At 43.0% G+C, this 19,756-nt stretch overlaps 1 protein-coding gene across 1 annotated transcript in view; it reads right to left on the minus strand.

Moving 5' to 3' along the window:
• Positions 1 to 19,756, minus strand: part of RanBPM (Ran-binding protein M) — a 63,162-nt gene that overhangs the window by 39,956 nt on the left and 3,450 nt on the right. Inside the window, exons 3-7 of the mRNA XM_070530866.1 lie at positions 17,852 to 18,042; positions 11,508 to 11,609; positions 11,336 to 11,418; positions 8,648 to 8,760; positions 6,732 to 7,172 (exon numbers count right to left, since the gene is read on the minus strand). Of these exons, the coding sequence (XP_070386967.1) occupies positions 6,732 to 7,172; positions 8,648 to 8,760; positions 11,336 to 11,418; positions 11,508 to 11,609; positions 17,852 to 18,042 (930 nt within the window). The remainder of the gene's footprint in view (positions 1 to 6,731; positions 7,173 to 8,647; positions 8,761 to 11,335; positions 11,419 to 11,507; positions 11,610 to 17,851; positions 18,043 to 19,756) is intronic.

Raw genomic sequence — 19,756 nt, forward strand, 5'->3', positions numbered from 1 at the left:
CCTAGAAACGTGCTTCGCCACAGCCAGGGCTCAATACGAAACCAAGCTGGCACGACCCAGATGTCGTTTCCCGCACCACCACCAGGCGCCGCTACTATACCTCAAACTCCAGCGCAAGACGCCCATAACCTGGTACTTCTATGATGCAAACTTCGACGCACGTTGCAATGGACCCTGACACCGACTGATTGGCTCGCGATGGTGGGCTCAACTTCAGCGATTTGAGCACCGACGAGCGCAACCTGCTGCTGAGGGCTTGCACTGCCGGCGTCGTTGCGTACTACGATGGCGGCCTCGACACCGGCTCTTCGGAGCAGGAAAGCAACGAGAGCTTCCCACGACATCACATGGACGTGGCTTTCTCACTGCTTGTTCCAAATGAAAGTTTCGCGAGCCAGCAGAACCCTCACAGCACGACGCCATAACGAAACTACTGAAACTCCAAAGCGTGCGCGGCGCAGAGTCGAGCGAAAATGAAACCTTTCGAACACTCATATTACTGAAGGGTAACATCAAAATGTTATTTTTTCTTAGAATCGAATAGACGTAGACAAGTAGCATTTTTTTCCGTCTTAAGTAGCATTTTTTTCCGTCTTATAATCGAATGAAATGATATTTTTAATACGAGTAGTTGAGTATTAGTAACACAAATTATGAGGAGTGCTTTCGTCATCGGGCTAGTACCGGAATGTCGCTGGGGGGTCTCAAATCGTGTCATGCATTTACCTCAGATTTCTCGGTTACTAAAGCTCTGTTTGCGATTATATTGACGTCTTAGACGTTCTAGAACATTGCTCTACCACTTTAACTTGAGTTTCTGGTAACCTTTAGTGTCCCTTTAGAGACATTGAAACATTCCCCTTGAAACCTGAGAAACAGATTGGATTGAGTGCAATGGCTTTCAATATATCCCTCCCAAAATTTTTGAAAAGGAACTACTATATTTACACAATTGTAAGTCGACCTATTCTTTCTTTAATTTGAAAATCTGAAGTGCAAGGGGGGGGAGGGTCGATTTACAATCGAAACCAAAACATGGCACTGCCATAAAAAGCAAAACCAACGAGATATAAGGGGAGCTACAGCATAGTTTATGTTTATGTTTACTCTATGGCCCTGCCCGTAGCTTTTCGCTATCCCGCGCGTTTGTTCGCTTTTCCGAAAGGTTTTTCAACATTTTTTAGAGTTTTACAGTGCACACAACACTCATGGGGGGGTGTCGATAGTTGATGGAAGTGCTGCTATTCCATTCGCGGTGGCACCCTCAGAATGGCGGCGCTTGCGGGGAGTATCGATAGTACATGGTAGAGCAGACACCGCTCACGTGCTTCTCTTTCCCTGCAGCTCTTAGTTTGACGCGTTCGACTTGACTGCCAGCTACGTGCTACTTCCATGCTTCCTCGGTTGTCATGAGTGCTCCAGGTCCACTAAACATTCGGTGCTCATTCACAGCAGCGTTCAAGAGGGCTGCCATCCTTTACGCCAAAGAAACAAATTACTGCGCAGTGGGCCGCAAGTTCGATGTTTCTGAATGGGTGGTGCGAGAGTGGTGACTGCAGCGAAGCAAAATTTTGTACATGTGACGGCAAGCGAAGAATTTCCCACGGGCTAAGTCAGGACGCTTTCTAGAGCTGTAGGCCAAGCTTGCGGTGTACGTCACTGAAATGTGTCATCGGACCCTGCCAGTGAAGTGCGACACGGTCACGAAACAAGCCCGGATTTTTGCCTTTTAAGGACCTGCTCCACCGAGCGGCAGAAGACAGCAAACTTACGCCAACCGGACCTGTCAAAAGGGTCTCCCTGACAGGTGCATGTGGTTGAGTGCATTCGACGTGGGCTGCTGTCCCACAATATGTCATAGTGTGGTTGTTTGACAAATGTGGAATTTCACTGGACGACGTGCTGTGGGACGTTAGCAGCGATGACGATGGCAACACTAGTGAGGATGATGGCACAAGTGAAGACGCGTAGTCCAGTGACCATGCCAGCTACTAATACATTTTCGTTATGTAATGCGCCCTCAGGTATGCTCCTTTTTTTCTTTTTCCCTGTCACACGCGAATGGGGGGGGCCGACTTACAATCGTGTAAATATGGTAATATGAATGGAAATACAGGGTTGTTGATATAAATCCAAAGCTTCTCCGTGCTCAGAGTGGCAACAATTCAGCAATACGACAGGCCACATTTGCCCTGTGCCACAAAGTCATCAAACCATAAACCATGGATATGATAGGAGGGTGGCACCATTTCAATCACTTCGAATTGGGAAGGTGCCCTAGCAAATAAGCACATAGTATGACTAAGAAAACACAAGTATACTGCATTACCACATCTTTTAGGAAATGCAACATACAGGAAGATGTCACTGCGGACAGAGTAAAGCACAGGAAAGTTAAGAGATCGCAAAATAACAGAATTCTGCCAGTGATCGAAGCAAATAATCAACAGACACCCTTGGCTCAGCATGTATGACCTCACGAAAGCAATGTGTGTGGCAAAATCCACAATCTGCTTGAGAGTGCATGAAGACCTGCGGTATATATCCTTTGTACTAAAAAACAGCTTTTAACTGAGGACTTGCTTGACCAGAAGGTAAAGGCCCGAGGCTTTCCTGAATGACCTGAATTACATGAGCGCTGTCTTCCTTTCTTCTTGGATGAGATGGACTTCAATGAAGCCGGAACCTTGACCTGCCAAAACAGCCCCTGGATATGCCACAGTGCAACTGATGTACCTACGGTCATGCGCACACCAAATTTCACACCTCAGCAATTGTCTGTGATAAGCAGTGAGGGTGATGTCATGGTGCCACACTGTTTTTTGAGGATGGTCCGAGAGAGATTGGGTAAACCCTGGATAGACAAGGTGGCTGCTGGAAGGAAGTGTGTTTTCTAGCATGGCTTGGCTCTGGCACAAAAGGCAAGGTAGGTACAATCGTGGCTTTGTGACGTGTCCTACCAGTGGTCTTACAGCCCTCTGCAGGCCTGAATGAAACCATATTGACTGCTACGTGTGTGTATGTGTGTGGGGGGGTGTGTTAAGACAAAGGTCAATAGGAACCTTGAAGGCATCCATAAAGTACGTGCTAAAGATCTTGGAGAGAGAGAGGAGATAAAGCACACCTTCAGACATTTCATGTTTAGGCTTGAGGAGGTTGTGGCAGCTGACGAAGGTTATAATAAATATTTTCATTTCACAAGGTTCATCTTAACTCTGTACACAGTTTTGTACAAATACAGCCGAACCCATTTATAAGGACTCGATGAGGAGTAGTTGTATCAGTATCTTGTAACATGTGAACTCGCCCTTCAAAAGGCGCAAAAATTAACGATACTATAGCTGGCGTTGGCAGCTACAATTCGACACCACTTCAGCATGAAAATAGGATTTTCAGTACCTTAATTATCTTTCCCAACACTTTTCCACATCTAAGTACAAGTTTCCATTAAAAAAAAGTTACCTAAAGAACAAAATGCAGCATCGCAGCACCTTTGAAACAGCACTCAGCCGTTTGCGATCACCTGCCATTTAGAAACTATGAGTGTATCTGCCGCCATTTTTTTTCTTTGAGAGCTGGTGATACATTTTACTATCAGCGAGACATGAGTGGATTCTAAATATGATAACAAAACGCTCTAGTTGGTTGGAGGCAAAAACTACCATGGCATGCCAGAATTTTGCAAAGGTCTTGTTGTTACAAGTGCAAAATCGGCCCCACACATGCCGAGAGCAGCGAAATTACATTTCTTTATGTCTATTCGGCTGTGTTACGTTTCGCCTACGACGCGCGGTATAGCCGGCGCGGATGCAACGGACGCCGGGGCTTCGTTCAAAGCGGCGGACATTTTGGCCCGTTCGGAGCTGCCGCAACGCCTCCCCGCCAAGCGCGTCCAGGCATGTTTCAGTGCCACGTGTCTTCGTGTGTGTGTGTGTGCCCACGCTTGTCAAAGCGCGGCAGCCGGGGAGAGGAGCTCCCCAAGTGTGAAGCGAGGAGGTCTGACCGGCGCCGGCCCGGCTGATGCGTCACTACACTCGTCTCAACATGTCTCTCAGCTTGTCCGTGCCCCGCTGTCACGTGGCCTCGTCCCGTGACGTTCCCTCTTGCCCTCAACTCCGAGAGTATAAAAGCAGCTGCCCCCGGACGCCAGGAGAGAGGCTCCGATTTCTTCTGTTGAGTAACGTGCTCTCCCGTCTCTGCTCTTCAGTCGACCTGACCGGCCACTCTTTTGCGATGCTAGAATAAACAAGTTGTTCTGTTAGCGGTCGACTCATGCTTTGCCAGGACCTTCGGATGCTTACAGTCGTGCCCCAGGCCGCCAGGCCAACGCTACCCTTGGGGCTTGCGACCCATTTGCAACAACTCGTGCCAGCGGTGCAGTTGCAACAACGGGTGTCAGCGCTGAGATTCCTACAGCTGAAAAGTGCTAAGTTCAAAAGGTAGAATGCCCTTGCGAACCATAACCAACGGCTTTGTGTGACAGTGGCGCATCATCTGCGTCATGTGCTGCATTTATGCCAACTCGGGTTGCATGAATATTGATAGCAACGCTTGAGCAGCTGTTAGTTCAAATTGGCCCAAAATAGCATATGTAACATTAGTGCACACAGTGCCACAGAGAGAACTGAGAAAAAAAAATCACTGACTATTACAATACTCCTTAATCCAAAATTTTAGCGCAGCTCTACATGTGTTTCCATTTTGAGATATATTGGCTGGCGTGGAAAATTTGTCTCGTGCAGCACATTGCAAATGGAGTGAAGTGTGGTGCGACTGCTTCGCTAATCTGGAGATCACGAGAGGCAGCGCGTGGGTGACGTGTGGGCGCGATTCACAGCAGCCACCTGCAGACAAACTTCCCAGATGACGCGCGCTGCTCTGACACCATCTTGCAGCCATCATCACGGCACTTTGCTTTTCTTCTCACACTTTTCCCATACCCTCCTCACGTCTTTCATCCCCCGCCGCCCTCTGCATTTCCTCTTTTATCCTTTGCTAAGCTCATTCACTAGGTTACGCCAACGCTGACGCTCACTGCAGGAACGGCCGTCTAAGAGCTGCACTCTAGAACGAGAGTGCCACCGCTGAAGTTTCTAAGATTGCATGCGGTGCAACTAAGGTGCCGCAAAGAGAACTCCACAGCAGTGTGCCCCTGCCATGACCTCCAAGATCAGTGAATCAGCAACTGTATGCTGTACTGCTTTGCCCTGAAGCACGCTGGAGAGATGCCTTGAAAGCAATGATTGAAAGCAAGCGACTTTTCTCACGGCTTCTCAAATCTGTGCGCAGCGCTTGCTCATCTCAGCAGTCAAATCTTGGTCATGGTTGGACTGCAGCAGGGTCGTGTATGTAAAGTGTGTGCGTGTAGGGTGTGTGCGCCCACTTCAGTCGAGCTTCCATGCTTCGGAACTTCACGTGCGCCCCCCTTCTACAGTGGCCTAGATGTGTCCGTCCTGTCGTAGCAGTACCTTTCTGAAAATGTTCATGATATCTGCAGGAAGTTTCAATAGGCAGAGTTAGAAAATCGTAAATGCCATGAAATCTGGTCATTATAACCAATACAGTAAAACCTCGTTAAACCGTACCCGCTTAAACAGTACTTTCATTTTAAAAGTAGTAAAGTCGAATCCCTGACTCAGCGGCCATTCAACATAAAGTGTTTTGTATCCGCATCAACCGTACCAGCTTATTGCGCACGTCTCGGTTAGCACGTAGTGTTTCCACTTTTCGTCGTGCAAACACGGCGGTACATTGTCTCCATAAGGCGCCTCGGCAGAACAACAGGCCTCAGAGATCAGAACTAGCCTCCAAGCGCCCTGTGCGTTTGTGCATGAAGCCACATCAACATCAACATCATTTTGGCACTGTGCCAGAGAGCGTTGTGGCCAACGTTTTTAGATTGATGTGGCATCATGCAAGCGAGGACTCTCGTTATTGCCAAAGCTCAGATAAAAAAGGTGCCGGATGCTCAGCATAGAAAAAAATTAGCTTCGTGCTATCGAACGTGACACGAAGTTGGCGCTGGCACGTGACATGGGTCTGCTGTTGACTACAGTGTGTGACATTTGGAATGCGAAGAAGTTGCTTGGCAGTGCTGCTGCGACCATAAAAGGATGTAGACTACGAGGTCAGACTTTTCGCCATCGTTGCCTCTGTTGTTGCCGATGTGTAACCTAGCGACAGTGATGAGGGCGACACGGGAAGCGACAGCATGGGTGATTCAGGTCCGACAATTGCATAACTGCACGTTACGTTAGCCGCATGAATGCAATCGTCGCGACGAGAACGGCAACCCGCAACGAAAAAGGCGCCCCACGACTTCTGCAGCGCTACCACGCCAGTGCAAGGAGAATTACACAGTTACACCTATAGATCAAGAACATTTTCTTATCACGCTTTACAAATGTTTAGTGCCCCTTTGATGTGCACCGAAAGCTTAGCATATGATTCATAGTACATTATTTTCGCATTCAGTGCCCACTAGAATGCGGCTGCTAAGGTGGTGAACTGAAGCGGCAACTTTGTGCTCACCAGAAGAACAGCATTGCCACTGACCCATCGCAGTGAGTGAAAAACTCCCTTCAAGCACTTTTGTTCCACAGTTAAAGAGCTTCTGTGTCAACCTCAAAGTGCAACTTCCTAGGTATTAAACCAACACCAACGTCCCTTCAGTTAACTTTAAGAGCACTGAGTGCATCCCGGCCAAAGATGACAAAAGGTTGGTCACTCACCCATATCTGTATCCCCAAGGTCTAGCCGATGAAAGTGACCATTGTGCTGCCGGCTGTCAGGGTCTAGCCCATTAGCCACCATTGTCCGTCCCTCACTGCCCTCCACGACCATGTCTGTCCCACAGTCATCATCATTGTGGTCCCCATTCAGTGCTGTGTCCCCATTTGTCGTGCTGCTGTCCGAGGCTGCCACTCCATTAGAGGCCACATCACTTCCTGTTGACTTTGGTGATGAACTCAGTAGCAGTAATCGTGGGCTGGAGCCAGGCGAGCGCCTAGCTGGTCGCACTTCACTGTCTGTACCATTGACCATTTCAACAAATTGACGGCAGCGCAACAGAAACAGCAAGTTGGGATTGTTTTCTAGCAGACCGGGATAGAGCCTCTGTGTTGTCTCAATGGCCTCTCCAACACGACCTGCCAGCACCAATTTCTGGATTCCTGAGGTGACAAAAGAACAGTTCTCTCTCAGATGCATATCATGAGTGAAAACATTTATTTTGCAATTTCACAAATAGATACATCTTCAAATTTTCTACGAATGCTGGAAGTAAATAGTTGACTTCTTTTCTGTGCAAAAAATTTAGAAGTCAATTTATAACAGTAGCAGTGCTAACTCAGCATACTCTGAATAATGTTTACTCACTCACTCAGATATAACAAACCCTATTTCAGCCTTAGTTGGTTTACCTATTTTATTAATGCCATGAAGTTCACTTTTAACAAACCGCACTACAATGGATGAACGGCTACAGCGGATGAGATTATCGGCATTTTTTTTTTTAAATCGAGCGTATAAAATGGACTTGTGCCGTGTTGACACAGGCTGACAACTGACTTGTGAGGGTCAGCCGATGATTGCGGCTCAATATCGCGCACGTGAGGGAAGGCGGGGCGGAAACGTGGCGTCTTCTTTCGCACGCTAAGCACGGAGCGGGGAGGCGACAGAGTGGGGGGTTTTACTCCAGCGGCGGCTGCTTACGGCGAGGCCATTGTAACTTGAAAGCGATCTAAGATGTGGACAAAGTGCTTGCCCGTGTGGGCGCTTTATCTTGAAAGCAATCTGCGATGTGCACAAAGTGTGCGCCCGTGCAGGCGCCATATCTTGAAAGCGATCTCCAGTGTGGAAAAAGTGCGTCCAGCGCCAGTAGCTTCGTATGTACTGTGCTTTGGACGTTTAGTTCGCGTTAAACCGCGAGACAGCATGAAGGTCAACTCGCTCACTGCTGCTGCCACGCCTAGCTTGCTTAATTTGCTATAGCGATCGATGCTTCCCCTTTCGGGCAAAACTAACTTTTTTGTTTGTTTTTACTTTGGACGTCCGTCACTCACTCTTTGCAATAAAGGTGGTAGACATCGCGATGAAAGTTTCGGAAGTGAAGCGTTTCGGATATTATGGACTTCGGAAAAAAAATGACGTTTTATGTCAGATTATCAAGGTCTACTGTAACGAGAGTCTACGCATAAACTAAGAAACATTCTGAAGCAAACAGGCAGTTGTATGCGGCTGAACTTCAACATAATGAAGTAAATCTAGGAAGTTCCCACCAATATCAGCGTGTGATGAATACATGCTTAACTGGAATATCAAATAAAATGAAGGTATTTTCGTGTCAGATGCAGCTTTGTTTTAGCAAGGTTTGACTGTAGAACAGGAGACTTCCTAGAGGCTTACAAATGCCCACTACAATTTTTCAAAACACACTGCAGTAAAATTTAAATGGCACAAGTCTCTTGCAGTCAATGGAAAGAAAAGTTTCTGGTCAAATTTTACACGACACAAATAATATATTTCTGTTGAGATATGTGAAGATTTCATTATTATGCTGAAGTGTGTATCAAGTACAATTACTTTGAGACTTGGAGTCTGCTTCCAGATTGCAAACCTAAAGAGCGACAACTCATCATGAACTTACTTTGCCTATTTTTAATGGAAGAAAGGTCCTCGTCAAACGACTGGCCAGTACTTCGTGCAAAGGCTTCCGCTGTGGCACAGTAACCATGGTGAATCAGGTAAGTCTGGACAACTCTGGAACAAATAATAATAATAAAATAAATAAACAGAAAAGAGAGAAACCAATAATAAGCAAACAATTATAGCAGCAACAAACTGACTGTCAAAGCAGGCAGGCTTTGGAGAAGCATTTTTGCTCATTAGGAGATGAGTGCAAGCACTTTCTCTCCATACTACTTAAACTATTTAGAGCATTATGTACTATTAAAAGTATGTAATGCATGCACCTCCACTGTGAAAACGTAGCTTACATCTCACACAGCCACATACCAAAGCTCAGAAGCAATGCGAACAGCACAGTGTTTTTAACTGCACTGCTCAATTACAAGTCGACCTTGCACACGCATGAAGTAACCACAGCTAAGCCACAGAAACAAAGTTCACAAATGAAAATAACTTTAACATGTGCATGAACAAATACACATTATAACTAAGGAATTACCTTCTGTGAGCTAACCATGTACCTCATACCATGAAAACTGGCATTAGGTAAAACCTCTCTGTATATAAAATTTCTGCTTAAAATTCAGCATAACCTAACACACAAAAGTTTTTTTTGATAAATTCTTATTTAATTTCTGCAACATACAAGTATGACTAAAAAAAAATTGTGGGTTTATTGCCTTGAAAGTGCACAGCGGGTTTGAAAATTATGTGGTTTTACGTGCCACAACCACTTTCTGATTATGAGGACTCGTAGTGGAGGACTCAGGAAATTTAGTTGACCACCTGGGGTTCTTTAACGTGCACCTGAATCTAATACATGGGTGTTTCCGCATTTCGCCCCCATCGAAATGCGGCCGCCGTGGCTGGGATACTCCCAGCGGGTTTGAAAGACACTGTAGAGGAGGGCTCTGGATTAATTTTGTCCACCTAGGGTTTTTTAATGTGCACTTAAATCTGAGTACATGACCATTTTTACATTTGGCCCAGGCAAAACGCGGCCTCCGCAGCCGAGAATCGAACATGCGACCTTGTGCTTAGCAGCAGAATACCAAAGCCACCAAAGCACTATGATTGGTTAAACTACTTGTTGTCTCCACAACTGGACAATCTGGATGGTGGAGGTTTAAGCAAGCATTACTGCAGCACAAGTACGACTGATACGATGACAACATTAAACAGGATCTGAACCAAGACCTTGAACATATTTTGATTGTTGAATTGCTAAACATATCACAGTTTCACCAAACATTGTGCTGTGACCTGAACCAGCCGGAACAGGCTTTTGCCACAGAGGTGCTACGAGATGCCGAGTTGAATATCCATTACAATGTGGGTGCACAGTGCATGTATGACTTTTAACTACCAAAACTTTACTAACCTTTATGAATTAGTTCTTTCAGTTCTTGTCAGGAAGATCCCAATGGATTAAAGGGCCCCCTCACCAGGTCTGGTCATTTTGAGCTGACAAGCGTAGTGCATACAATGTATACTGACGATTGTGCTTGCTAAGAATTACATTGCTGTGTGCCACGGAAAGAGCTGAAATTTCAAACTAAATGCTGTTTGCCCTTCTCCTCACGGGTGCCGCGTTCCAAGCCGGAGGGATGACGTACGCGTGCTAGTGCGCCTGCATACATGTGTATTTGCTGTGACTTCTCTCTTAGTGACTCGTGACTTCGAGAATTATTCAAGAAAAAATCTGTTATTTGTGTAATCTGTTGCTTCAATAGAGGAATTAAAGTTTAGAGAAATAAAATACACAAACTGAATGTCTGCATGTTCTTCTTTTACTTTGCACCGCAGCAAGAGAGATGTACTTCTGATTCATCTGCTTGTTACTACATGCAGTCGCGCGCGATCACACTCCGTGATCCGCTTGTGTCTGCCTCAGTGTTCGTGTAACACTGACTTTTACCGCTAGTCAGATGTTCTCATGCACAGTGTGCAAAATTGTGCGCTGTGTGAAAGGAGACAAAGGCAACAGCTTGCGCATACAACCATTACCAAAAGTGTACCGCACAGCGAAAGAGCGAAAGAGAACAACAAAATTTTTAAAATGACAGGGCCTATGACGCATGCATCACGCAATCCTCCAGCTTCGGTATGAGAGAACGCAGGCAAGTAAATTTGCTTGCGGAGGCTTGACGGGGCAAGTGGAGCGAGTCTCTCTCTTGGAAATGATGCTCGCCTCCTGAAATCATGGGTTCACGGCACTGAAATTTTTCTGTCTCGGCTGTTAAGGAAGCGATTTGACAAATTCTTGCAGTCTTGGGAACATTCTATAACCAAGATTTGCTATGTAGCCCGGTGAGGGGCCCTTTAAGTCTTCTCAATCATGAGAAGCGTGTTGGAAGACAACAGAAATCAAGTGCTCGTGGAACATGTAATAAAGGGCTTCCTTTTAGTTCCACATCTGAGATACTTGTCTTCGTCAAGTGACAGTGTCCATATTTTTGATGCATTTTTTTTTTGCTCTTTGTGCTTGCACTTACTGATGCTGAAGCAGCAAGCACTGCGTTAAAGATTGGCTTTGAGGAGACTTGAGAGTGCAGAAAGTTTAAGCATTTATCAAGAAATGTACCGGCGGGGGGCGATTAGAAATGCAAAATCAAAAGTACTGAGTGAAGATGACAACTGACAGTACCTGTGTAATGTAGTCTGCCATTCACCTTGCTTGTCATTGACCGGAAACCTCTCTATTGTAGTCCTTGTCCGCATCATCAGCTCCTTTCAAATTCAGCCAACAACAATGTATTAGACAAATCATACTGAGGTTCTAAAAAAAATGCAAAAATGTGCACTCATAGTGAAATTACCTTCATCATGTCTTCAATGTCAAAGACAAAGGGAGACTGTCCGAAATTTGCATCCACCACCTCACCTGGTGTTTGCAAACCCACTGTAGGGTACAAATTGGGCTGCAAAAGAAAAGATGTGTATTTGAAACGGGGAAGGAGAAAAAAAACACACACAAATTACCACTAAAGCTTTACTGCCAATCATTAGGAAGATAAATACTCTTTAATTATTCATTAAGACAATTTTAACAAATCTTCACTTGCCCAATTCTGCAATAATTAACTGTGCCTTTTTAAATATCGAGGAAAGTAAACAAAGTACAGTACACAAAAATGTAATGAAGGCACAATAAAGTACAATGACTATCAATCACTCAAGACATTAGGGCAATAACCCTCTGTCCAATATACAAAGACTTCTGTGGAAACTACACAGATGTTATAGAGAGGTGTAGAAGTAACACTGCTACAATTAATGTTAGCGTGCTCAGTGATTTTCTAGGAAATTTTTCAATGTCTACAGTGGCACCATTATAATCTATTCTCATACAAAACAGGAACCCCAACACCACCTCTCATGAGTCCTGGAAGCCTTGAGGAAATATAAATTGAGGATAAACAGCAGAATGAGCAAGTCTTTCCCAGAATCAGGTCATTTTTCTTGGAATAGTATCACATGGCAAGATTGAAACAACAAAAGAAGAGTCCGTGCAGAGGAAAAAAGAAACTTGTGAACCTTGCGATATTCATTCACTCAATTCCTCAGGCTCACAGGCCTGTGTGTATTTGCCAGACTATGCTGAAGAGCTCATCTCTCACCAAGCTCACTCAAATGTTCCTTTCGCATAGAAAATGATCAATGAGGAAGCCTACGAGCACTTTGTCTGGAATTCTTCAGACCCAATTATCTTGCTGCCAGATTCCAGCAAGCCCCTCAAATTATACATGGATGCTTCGCACAATGGAACAAGGATGGAAGAAAAATGCATCCTCTACCAATAGAACTTACGTTAACAGCAAGGGAGGCACACCCCGCAGTCTAAGGAAAGCCACCTTGAGCTATTTCCACGATTCACGGTTGGCCGGGCATGCGAGTGGCCTTAAGACTTTCCCAAAGTTGTGCCGCTCTGCTACCTGGCCAGGCATGAAGCGTGACGCTCTTCACTATCTAAAAGCTAAAAGTGACTGGTTATAATTCGTAAATGTTTTTGAAGGTGCAACAACAATACACAACAACAAAGAGGAACTGGCAGAGGTCATGGCACTGAAGTATTTCAGAGGCTATCTGAAAGGGCATAACTTGCAACTGTTTGTCAATGACCAGGCAACCACTTTCATCTTGGGGCTCACTTAGACAAAGAAGACAGTGGCTTTTTTTGTAAGCAATACATCAAGGATGGTTGAGAGTACAATATTTTTAAGGTAAAGAATGTTCAACAATGCCACATGTGCATTGTTCTCCTCCTGGTAGTGACCCATATTTTCCTTAAGTGACCCATATTTTCCTGGATTATCACTGTTAAATAGTTACTGCTCAGCACAAGATGTGCCAACATGCATTGAAATTTGTAGAATGTGGACGCTGATTCTACAGCAAAAAAAAAAGTCTTGTACTTTTTTTACTGTATGTGAGCACCAGCAATTACTCTGTAATGTGCAGTGACACATGCATTGTAAGACTGAGGGCAACCCAACACATTCATTTGGCAGCACCTAGACAGAACACCCAAAAGATGAGGTCTAAGATCATGATGATTATAAAGAAGAGGAGCATAAAGAGCACTAGCACTGATTCCTCATTTAACAGAAGCGCTATTTTGTTTGCCTGGCTGCAAAATTCAATGAAACATGAACAATTTCTACAATGCAGCGACGGTGACTAGACACTGAGTAGACCGGTGTGATGCGATAATTGACCAGTCTTTTTGCCAAAGATTGACACTGGAGATGTAAGGGCCAAGGTATTGATGAAGGAATTTCCCACACAAGCCATGTTTGCGAACAGGATTTCACAGCCAGACTTCATCACCATGCCTCTACCACTTCTAAGACATAAAGCCAAACCAGTGCTTTTATTCGGCTGCTCCTAGGCAGAACTCCAAGAAGAAGATGAGGTGTACGACAATGATGACTATATACAATAAAAAAGATAAAAGAACGTAAGGAGCACTTACAGTATAAATAGCGGATGAACTTTACCTGCGAATTTTGGACACAATGACTATGCTCAACGCTATCGTCGTGGTTTAACAGTTGCCTGTCTTTTTGGGCCTAAGTTCAAACCAATAAAGAGTTAGATTCTTAACTCGCACTTTCAGCAGTGTTGAAGTCTTAACCGTTCCAACAATGTGACAATAAAACTGCCATGCGTGTTGGAAGTGGTCACTACGAATTTGCATCACCGATATGGTTGTGCGTTTATGGCTCTGAAATCCCAGAGGTTCCCAATTTATTGTTCTTGCATGCTTTTCTGTGTTATCTTACTGCTAATTTTACCACACTTAACATTTTACTAAACTTCAGATAACCCAAACTTTAATTTAAATTCAAATAAAGATATGTGGGCTCAAGGAGCTTCAACATGAGGAAGCAGTACTCAACTCTGAGCATGTAAGAACATTATCAAAATGTGCAACCATGTGTTACTCGTGGTGTCTGGTTTTGTTGCAGTTTTTGCTGAAGTGAAGCAGTGTTGACAGAACCTTACACACTTTACAATGGCATTGACAATCACCCTATTTGGAATCATTCAACTGCAATGTTGACATTAATCATTGGATGCTAAATAAAATGCCTGAGCTATAAAGTAATTAAAAACTTACTTCAGTTTATGCCAAACATTATATTAAAGTATTTTTACTACTTTATATTATTTTTTGGATAATTATAAAGAGATGACCGTAATTGAAATAGTTTTTTTACTGTCTTTTCAGTTATGAAATGCTGTAGTTCATCAGAAATAGTCCAGTGCATGTGTTCCATTTATTGCACTGTTTTCAAACAGGTGTATAACAAACAACCGGAGCTTGCTATACATTCATTCTACTACATCAGACTACTGGATACAGTGCAGTTCATATTATATGATGCTGCCTAAGCAAACCTGATAATTATACAATATACCATTACATATTGGGTGGTGTTTGGCACCTTTTGTTTAATATAGTCGGCAAAAATATTGCTGTATGTGAAGTACTATTACAAGTGGACTACAACTATTAATTGTGCAAATCTCTGTGCATCCTGCGAATCATTAAAGTAGATTTGATGTTAACGAAAATTGTTCGCACATTGTATAACAACTTAGCTATAGCACCAACATGTGTAGAAAGCTTTAGTAAAGGAAACATATTATTTGTATGCGTTTGCAAATATTTGGAATTCTGAATACAAATCCAATAGTCTTTGCTATTCCATCTGTATTTGATTTGACAATTGACTGTTCAAAATTATTTATTATTTCTTTCTTTTCTAATATGCATAACAACACTTATTCAAGTCTACGGAGAGAAATGCAGATGCAAGTAGTAACTGTTTTTAGTCTAGCTGCTGGAGAGCCACAACTGTTGTGAAATAGCCCCCTTTTTTGAGCAACCATATGAAGCAGATAATGCATGAACACTGACCACTAAATTATGCATCCACTTTACATGAGGGTCCACATTATGTCACATTTACTCTTGACAATGCATACGGATAATATAGTCGGCAAAGCCAACAAAATACTAGGCTACTAGGCTACAAGACACAAGGCTAACAGCTCATAATATGTTAATAAGACTCAAACTTAAAGACGCATATCCACAGACTAAAACACTAATCACAAAATTTGAACAGGTTCAACGATGTGCACTCCTTCAACGATTTACTCCTGTTCCCATAGAAAGTGCTCTATCTTCACTTTATCAGAAAGTAAATCTTTTATTTGGCAACCATGCATTAGCTGATAGAAGCTGATACATAAATGAGACAATACTGTGGGTTACACGAAACATAGTACAAATGTAGAACAACGGCTCTCGAAAGACTGCGTTTGGTATTAGTTATCCTTAAAATTAGCCCGAGACAAATAGACTTACAGAAAATGTTATACCAAAACTATGAAAAGTTATCTTCCTTCATTCACAACTGTTGTTAGTACTAGCACTTAATATTCTCTGCTAGTGGATGATCACACTGTACTTCAATCCTATAACACAATTGTGTGTTTACTGCCATGGTTTGAGTTGTGTATAGCCACCCGTCTACGTTCTAATAAAGCCCGGTAGTGTCTGTAAATAAAAAAATAATGAAGTTGAACCTCGTTGCAATGAATTTTGAAGTTGCATACAAGACAAAAGTAACATCATTATATCCGGTATTCATTACAAGTATCATGAAAATGAGAGATAAATGTGATCACTGATCATGTTAATAAAAATAAAAAATAAAAATAAAACACAAGCGTGATGCCTCTGCCAGGACAGCAAACGGTCCGCTGTGGATTTTGAAGGCTCGTTGGCAGCTTGTGCAAATACATGGCATGGGAACAACAATAAATTACAGCGCTTTGCAGTGTCCCTAATACACAACCATGCAATCACTGTGATCACACGACACGACCACACTGGCTACGATCCAACCAAGCCAAGCCACAGGCCAGGCCGTTCATGCATGCACATACATAATGTGCCATTTCAACATGGAGCAAAGCAAGTTTCCGCCATGAATTACAGGTTGCGCTTGGTAAGTACAGTTGCCAACTGATTTTTCAGACATGGCGAGGCCAGCATGCAGACTTAACTCCACCACTATATGTGGCCATCAGTCTAGCTCATGTGGGTAATCTTAAGCACAATCTCTGGTGATGCCTACTGGTACAAACATATTGGTAGAAAGCTTCCGGCTTGCTACCAGTCACTCCATCAGTCGTCAACTAATTTTTCATCACAACCATACTACCTAGGCTGCTAGGCCTTACCAGTGCCGTGGGTTGGCAACCAAAGTTGCAGTTTGGTGCCAACAAGACAGGGCTGCAACTGTTGACAGCTGCCATGTTTACAGCATTGCACGCATGGATCACGCAAAAAAAAAAGGGGGGGGGGGGGTGGCACACTGTGTGGCATCTAAACCATGGTCAGTGCCTATTTGGCATTTTTACTGCTAGAATGAATATCTTTAGCCATGTGTAAACAAATTTGCTTCGCTCTAACTGATATTGTGTCCAATCACACATTTTTGGTTTCATTTAAAGGAGGAGTTTACTCTATTGAATAAAGTGCGACCAACCAAATTTTATATTCACTTTGATACATCTGTGTTTGTTATTCTGAGGTTCGGCTATAATAACTTGTTTTCAATAATTTCCTGTCATTCAATAATAATACCTAGCCTTTCAGAGAGCTTACAGATTTCCTGCGTAACGACTTAGACAAAACAATTTATTTTATCCATTCTCACCATATTAGCATTCTGTAGCATTACACTTAGCTCACCCACCGTGGCTGCTTAGCGGCTAAGGTGTTGGGCTGCTAAGCACGAGGTCGCGTGATTAAATCCCGGCCCCGGTGGCTGCATTCTGATAGGGCGAAATGCAAAAACACCCATGTACTTAGATTTAGGTGCACGTTAAAGAACCCCAGGTGGTCCAAATTTCCGGAGTTCACCCCTATGGCATGCCTCATAATTAGATTGTGGTTTTGGCACATAAGACCCCATAATTTTTTTTTTTTGGACTCAGCTCATCCAATGAACACAAAACTCTATGTGCATCTTGTGGTGTGTTGCTCCTTTTCTTTTATGATTACTGTCAATGTCATCGAGCTCCAGGTACCATCACCTTTCAATCTCATTAACAATCTCCTCAGTTGACTGGGTGTCTTATTTTAAAAGGCATTACATATATCAAATGATATAAATATACAACTCTCTTTACTAAATGGACTTCATGGAATGTTTATTTCACTTGCTTAAAAATATGAAAATGTTCCAATATTTAAAGGTCATTTTTCTTGAATAATTGCATTTCATTCAATTAGAAAATTTCACTAATTGAATACTCCCACTTATTTGAATTTTACCAACATATGACAGTAAGGTACTCTCCCTTCATTACATGGTATCAATATGCACGAAAAACCACTCCAGCATTTCACTGCCTACAAACATTACAACTCATTCATTTTGCTCAAAAAGCCAAACTTGACCACAAGAAATTTGCCCCCATAAACCATGGTATTCAATTACACATGCAGATATCTATAACAAGATTATGCAGTTAACAAGACATTCTTTACCTAAAAGGTAAAATATTCTGTAAAGTAATTGTAACTTAACCATTTGCATATCTTATGCTAGAGGCCTAAACACAGCTATCCCCTCACCGGTAAGTCTGTAAAGGCAACCCCAAGGTTATGGCCATTCTTTGTGTAGAAGCACAAGTTGTCAATAAGGTTGACACCACAACCAATCACATCGCCAGTTGTGAACGTTGGGCCGTAAGGCTGGCCAGTACCACTAGAGCAAAAACTATGGCCATCATCACCATGGTACCCATATGAATGTTTGTCCCAACCTGAAAAAAAAAAAGTCCAAAAATACTGTGAGTTTCCTACACTATCGATAAAGTGCCATAAGTGACATAAGTGCCAGTAAATCTGTCTTGCATTCAACACTAGCAAGCACCGACTTATTTGCAGCTAAAGTTAGCCAATCATAAGCTGCACCAAAAGTGAACACAACACTAATCAGCAATGTTTCAGCCTTAACACTAGATCTAGCACTTAATGCAATTCTTTTGCAACAGTGCTGTCTCATGCATAACAGTGAGTAAGACGTATAAAAAATTTCAGAAATGCATATCTGCACTTGACACTTTAATACAAAAATTATACCATGTTTCTGTCCGTTGTAAACAAGTAGGATCAATTTTGGCACTTGGCCTTTCAAACAAACAGCAGTGAGGCAATAAACAGATAAAAACAGGCTGGAAATAAGTCTGGCTGGCATGCTACTCAGTGCCAGATGCAAGTGCTTTCAAAGTTAGTGTGCAGTTGCAGATGGGTGTTGGCACGCTGTCTGTAACTGTCAAGTACTGTCTTCTGGAAGAACATAGTACAAGTGACCACTTAAGTAATAAGACATCTGGCACTCAATGTACAGCACCTCAAGTAACCCCTTCTGCGTCTGCAATTTATTTTCTATGGCACTTGTTTCTCCTGTAGCACAGAGCATTGGCCACATGCTACCATATTCCCCTTAAACAGTGAAATGAATTAATCACCGATGAAAGGGGGTCTTCAGGACTCATGAGCAGAATAAACAATGTTATATATATATATATATATATATATATATATATATATATATATATATATATATATAAGTTTTGCAAGATCCCTCAAATAATGTGTACAGGTGTCGGCAACACTGAGGGCAATTGCCACTGTGTGCTGCAAGAGCTGAACTAGAAAGATGCGCAATTAAATACTCAAAAAAGGTCTACAAATTGAAAAAAGCTTTCTTTAAAACTTCTAATTCAATACATGACACTTTTTTTCTTTTAAATGCATTCCAGCTAACTGCGCAGTTTTAAGAGAGGCAGTGAGGGTGCTTGCCTGATGGCAGCACTGCCTAGAAAGGCGCTCTGATGAGACTAACCACAAAAGAGAATGGAAACAACATCGAGGCATGAAAGAGGAAGCCGGTAGGGAGACAGGAGCACACATGAAACACATGAGTTAAGTGCCAGGTATACTAAAATGGGCACAAATGCTGCGTAGTAGACTATGTGTAGAAGAGTTCTGCATTTTCAGTTTATTTTGGGGCCATGCAAGACGAAATTCAATCTAAAAAATCGGAGTTTAGCAGAGCTTTCTTTTATGATGCAATAAAATGTGGGGGTTTTAGGGCTCTTTAAAAGCACTGCAATCTCAGCTTCACCCGCATCACTAAGACAGCCTTGAACAGGAACAGAAACAGTCAGTCACAGGAACTTTTTTATTTAGAGACAACTTTATAATAGCAGAAGGTTTGATTTACTGTAATATATATGGCATATTTATTGATACTGGCTCAAGCATAGTGGTGCACTCTTTCCAATTTGAGAATTAAACATCAAGAATGCCCTTTCAACATTCGCACGGCATACATGAAGATTCAGTACATCCAGCTCAGTACATGAAAGGACTGGCCAGTCTCAGGCATGCATTCTCCAGAAAACTACAGGCTCAACAATTTATTCAAGGGCATACGGCTGATATTGAGAACTCTTGCCAGCAAGGTGCACT

This window comes from Dermacentor albipictus, chromosome 1 (genome assembly GCF_038994185.2).
Source record: "Dermacentor albipictus isolate Rhodes 1998 colony chromosome 1, USDA_Dalb.pri_finalv2, whole genome shotgun sequence".
Lineage (NCBI taxonomy): Eukaryota > Metazoa > Arthropoda > Arachnida > Ixodida > Ixodidae > Dermacentor > Dermacentor albipictus.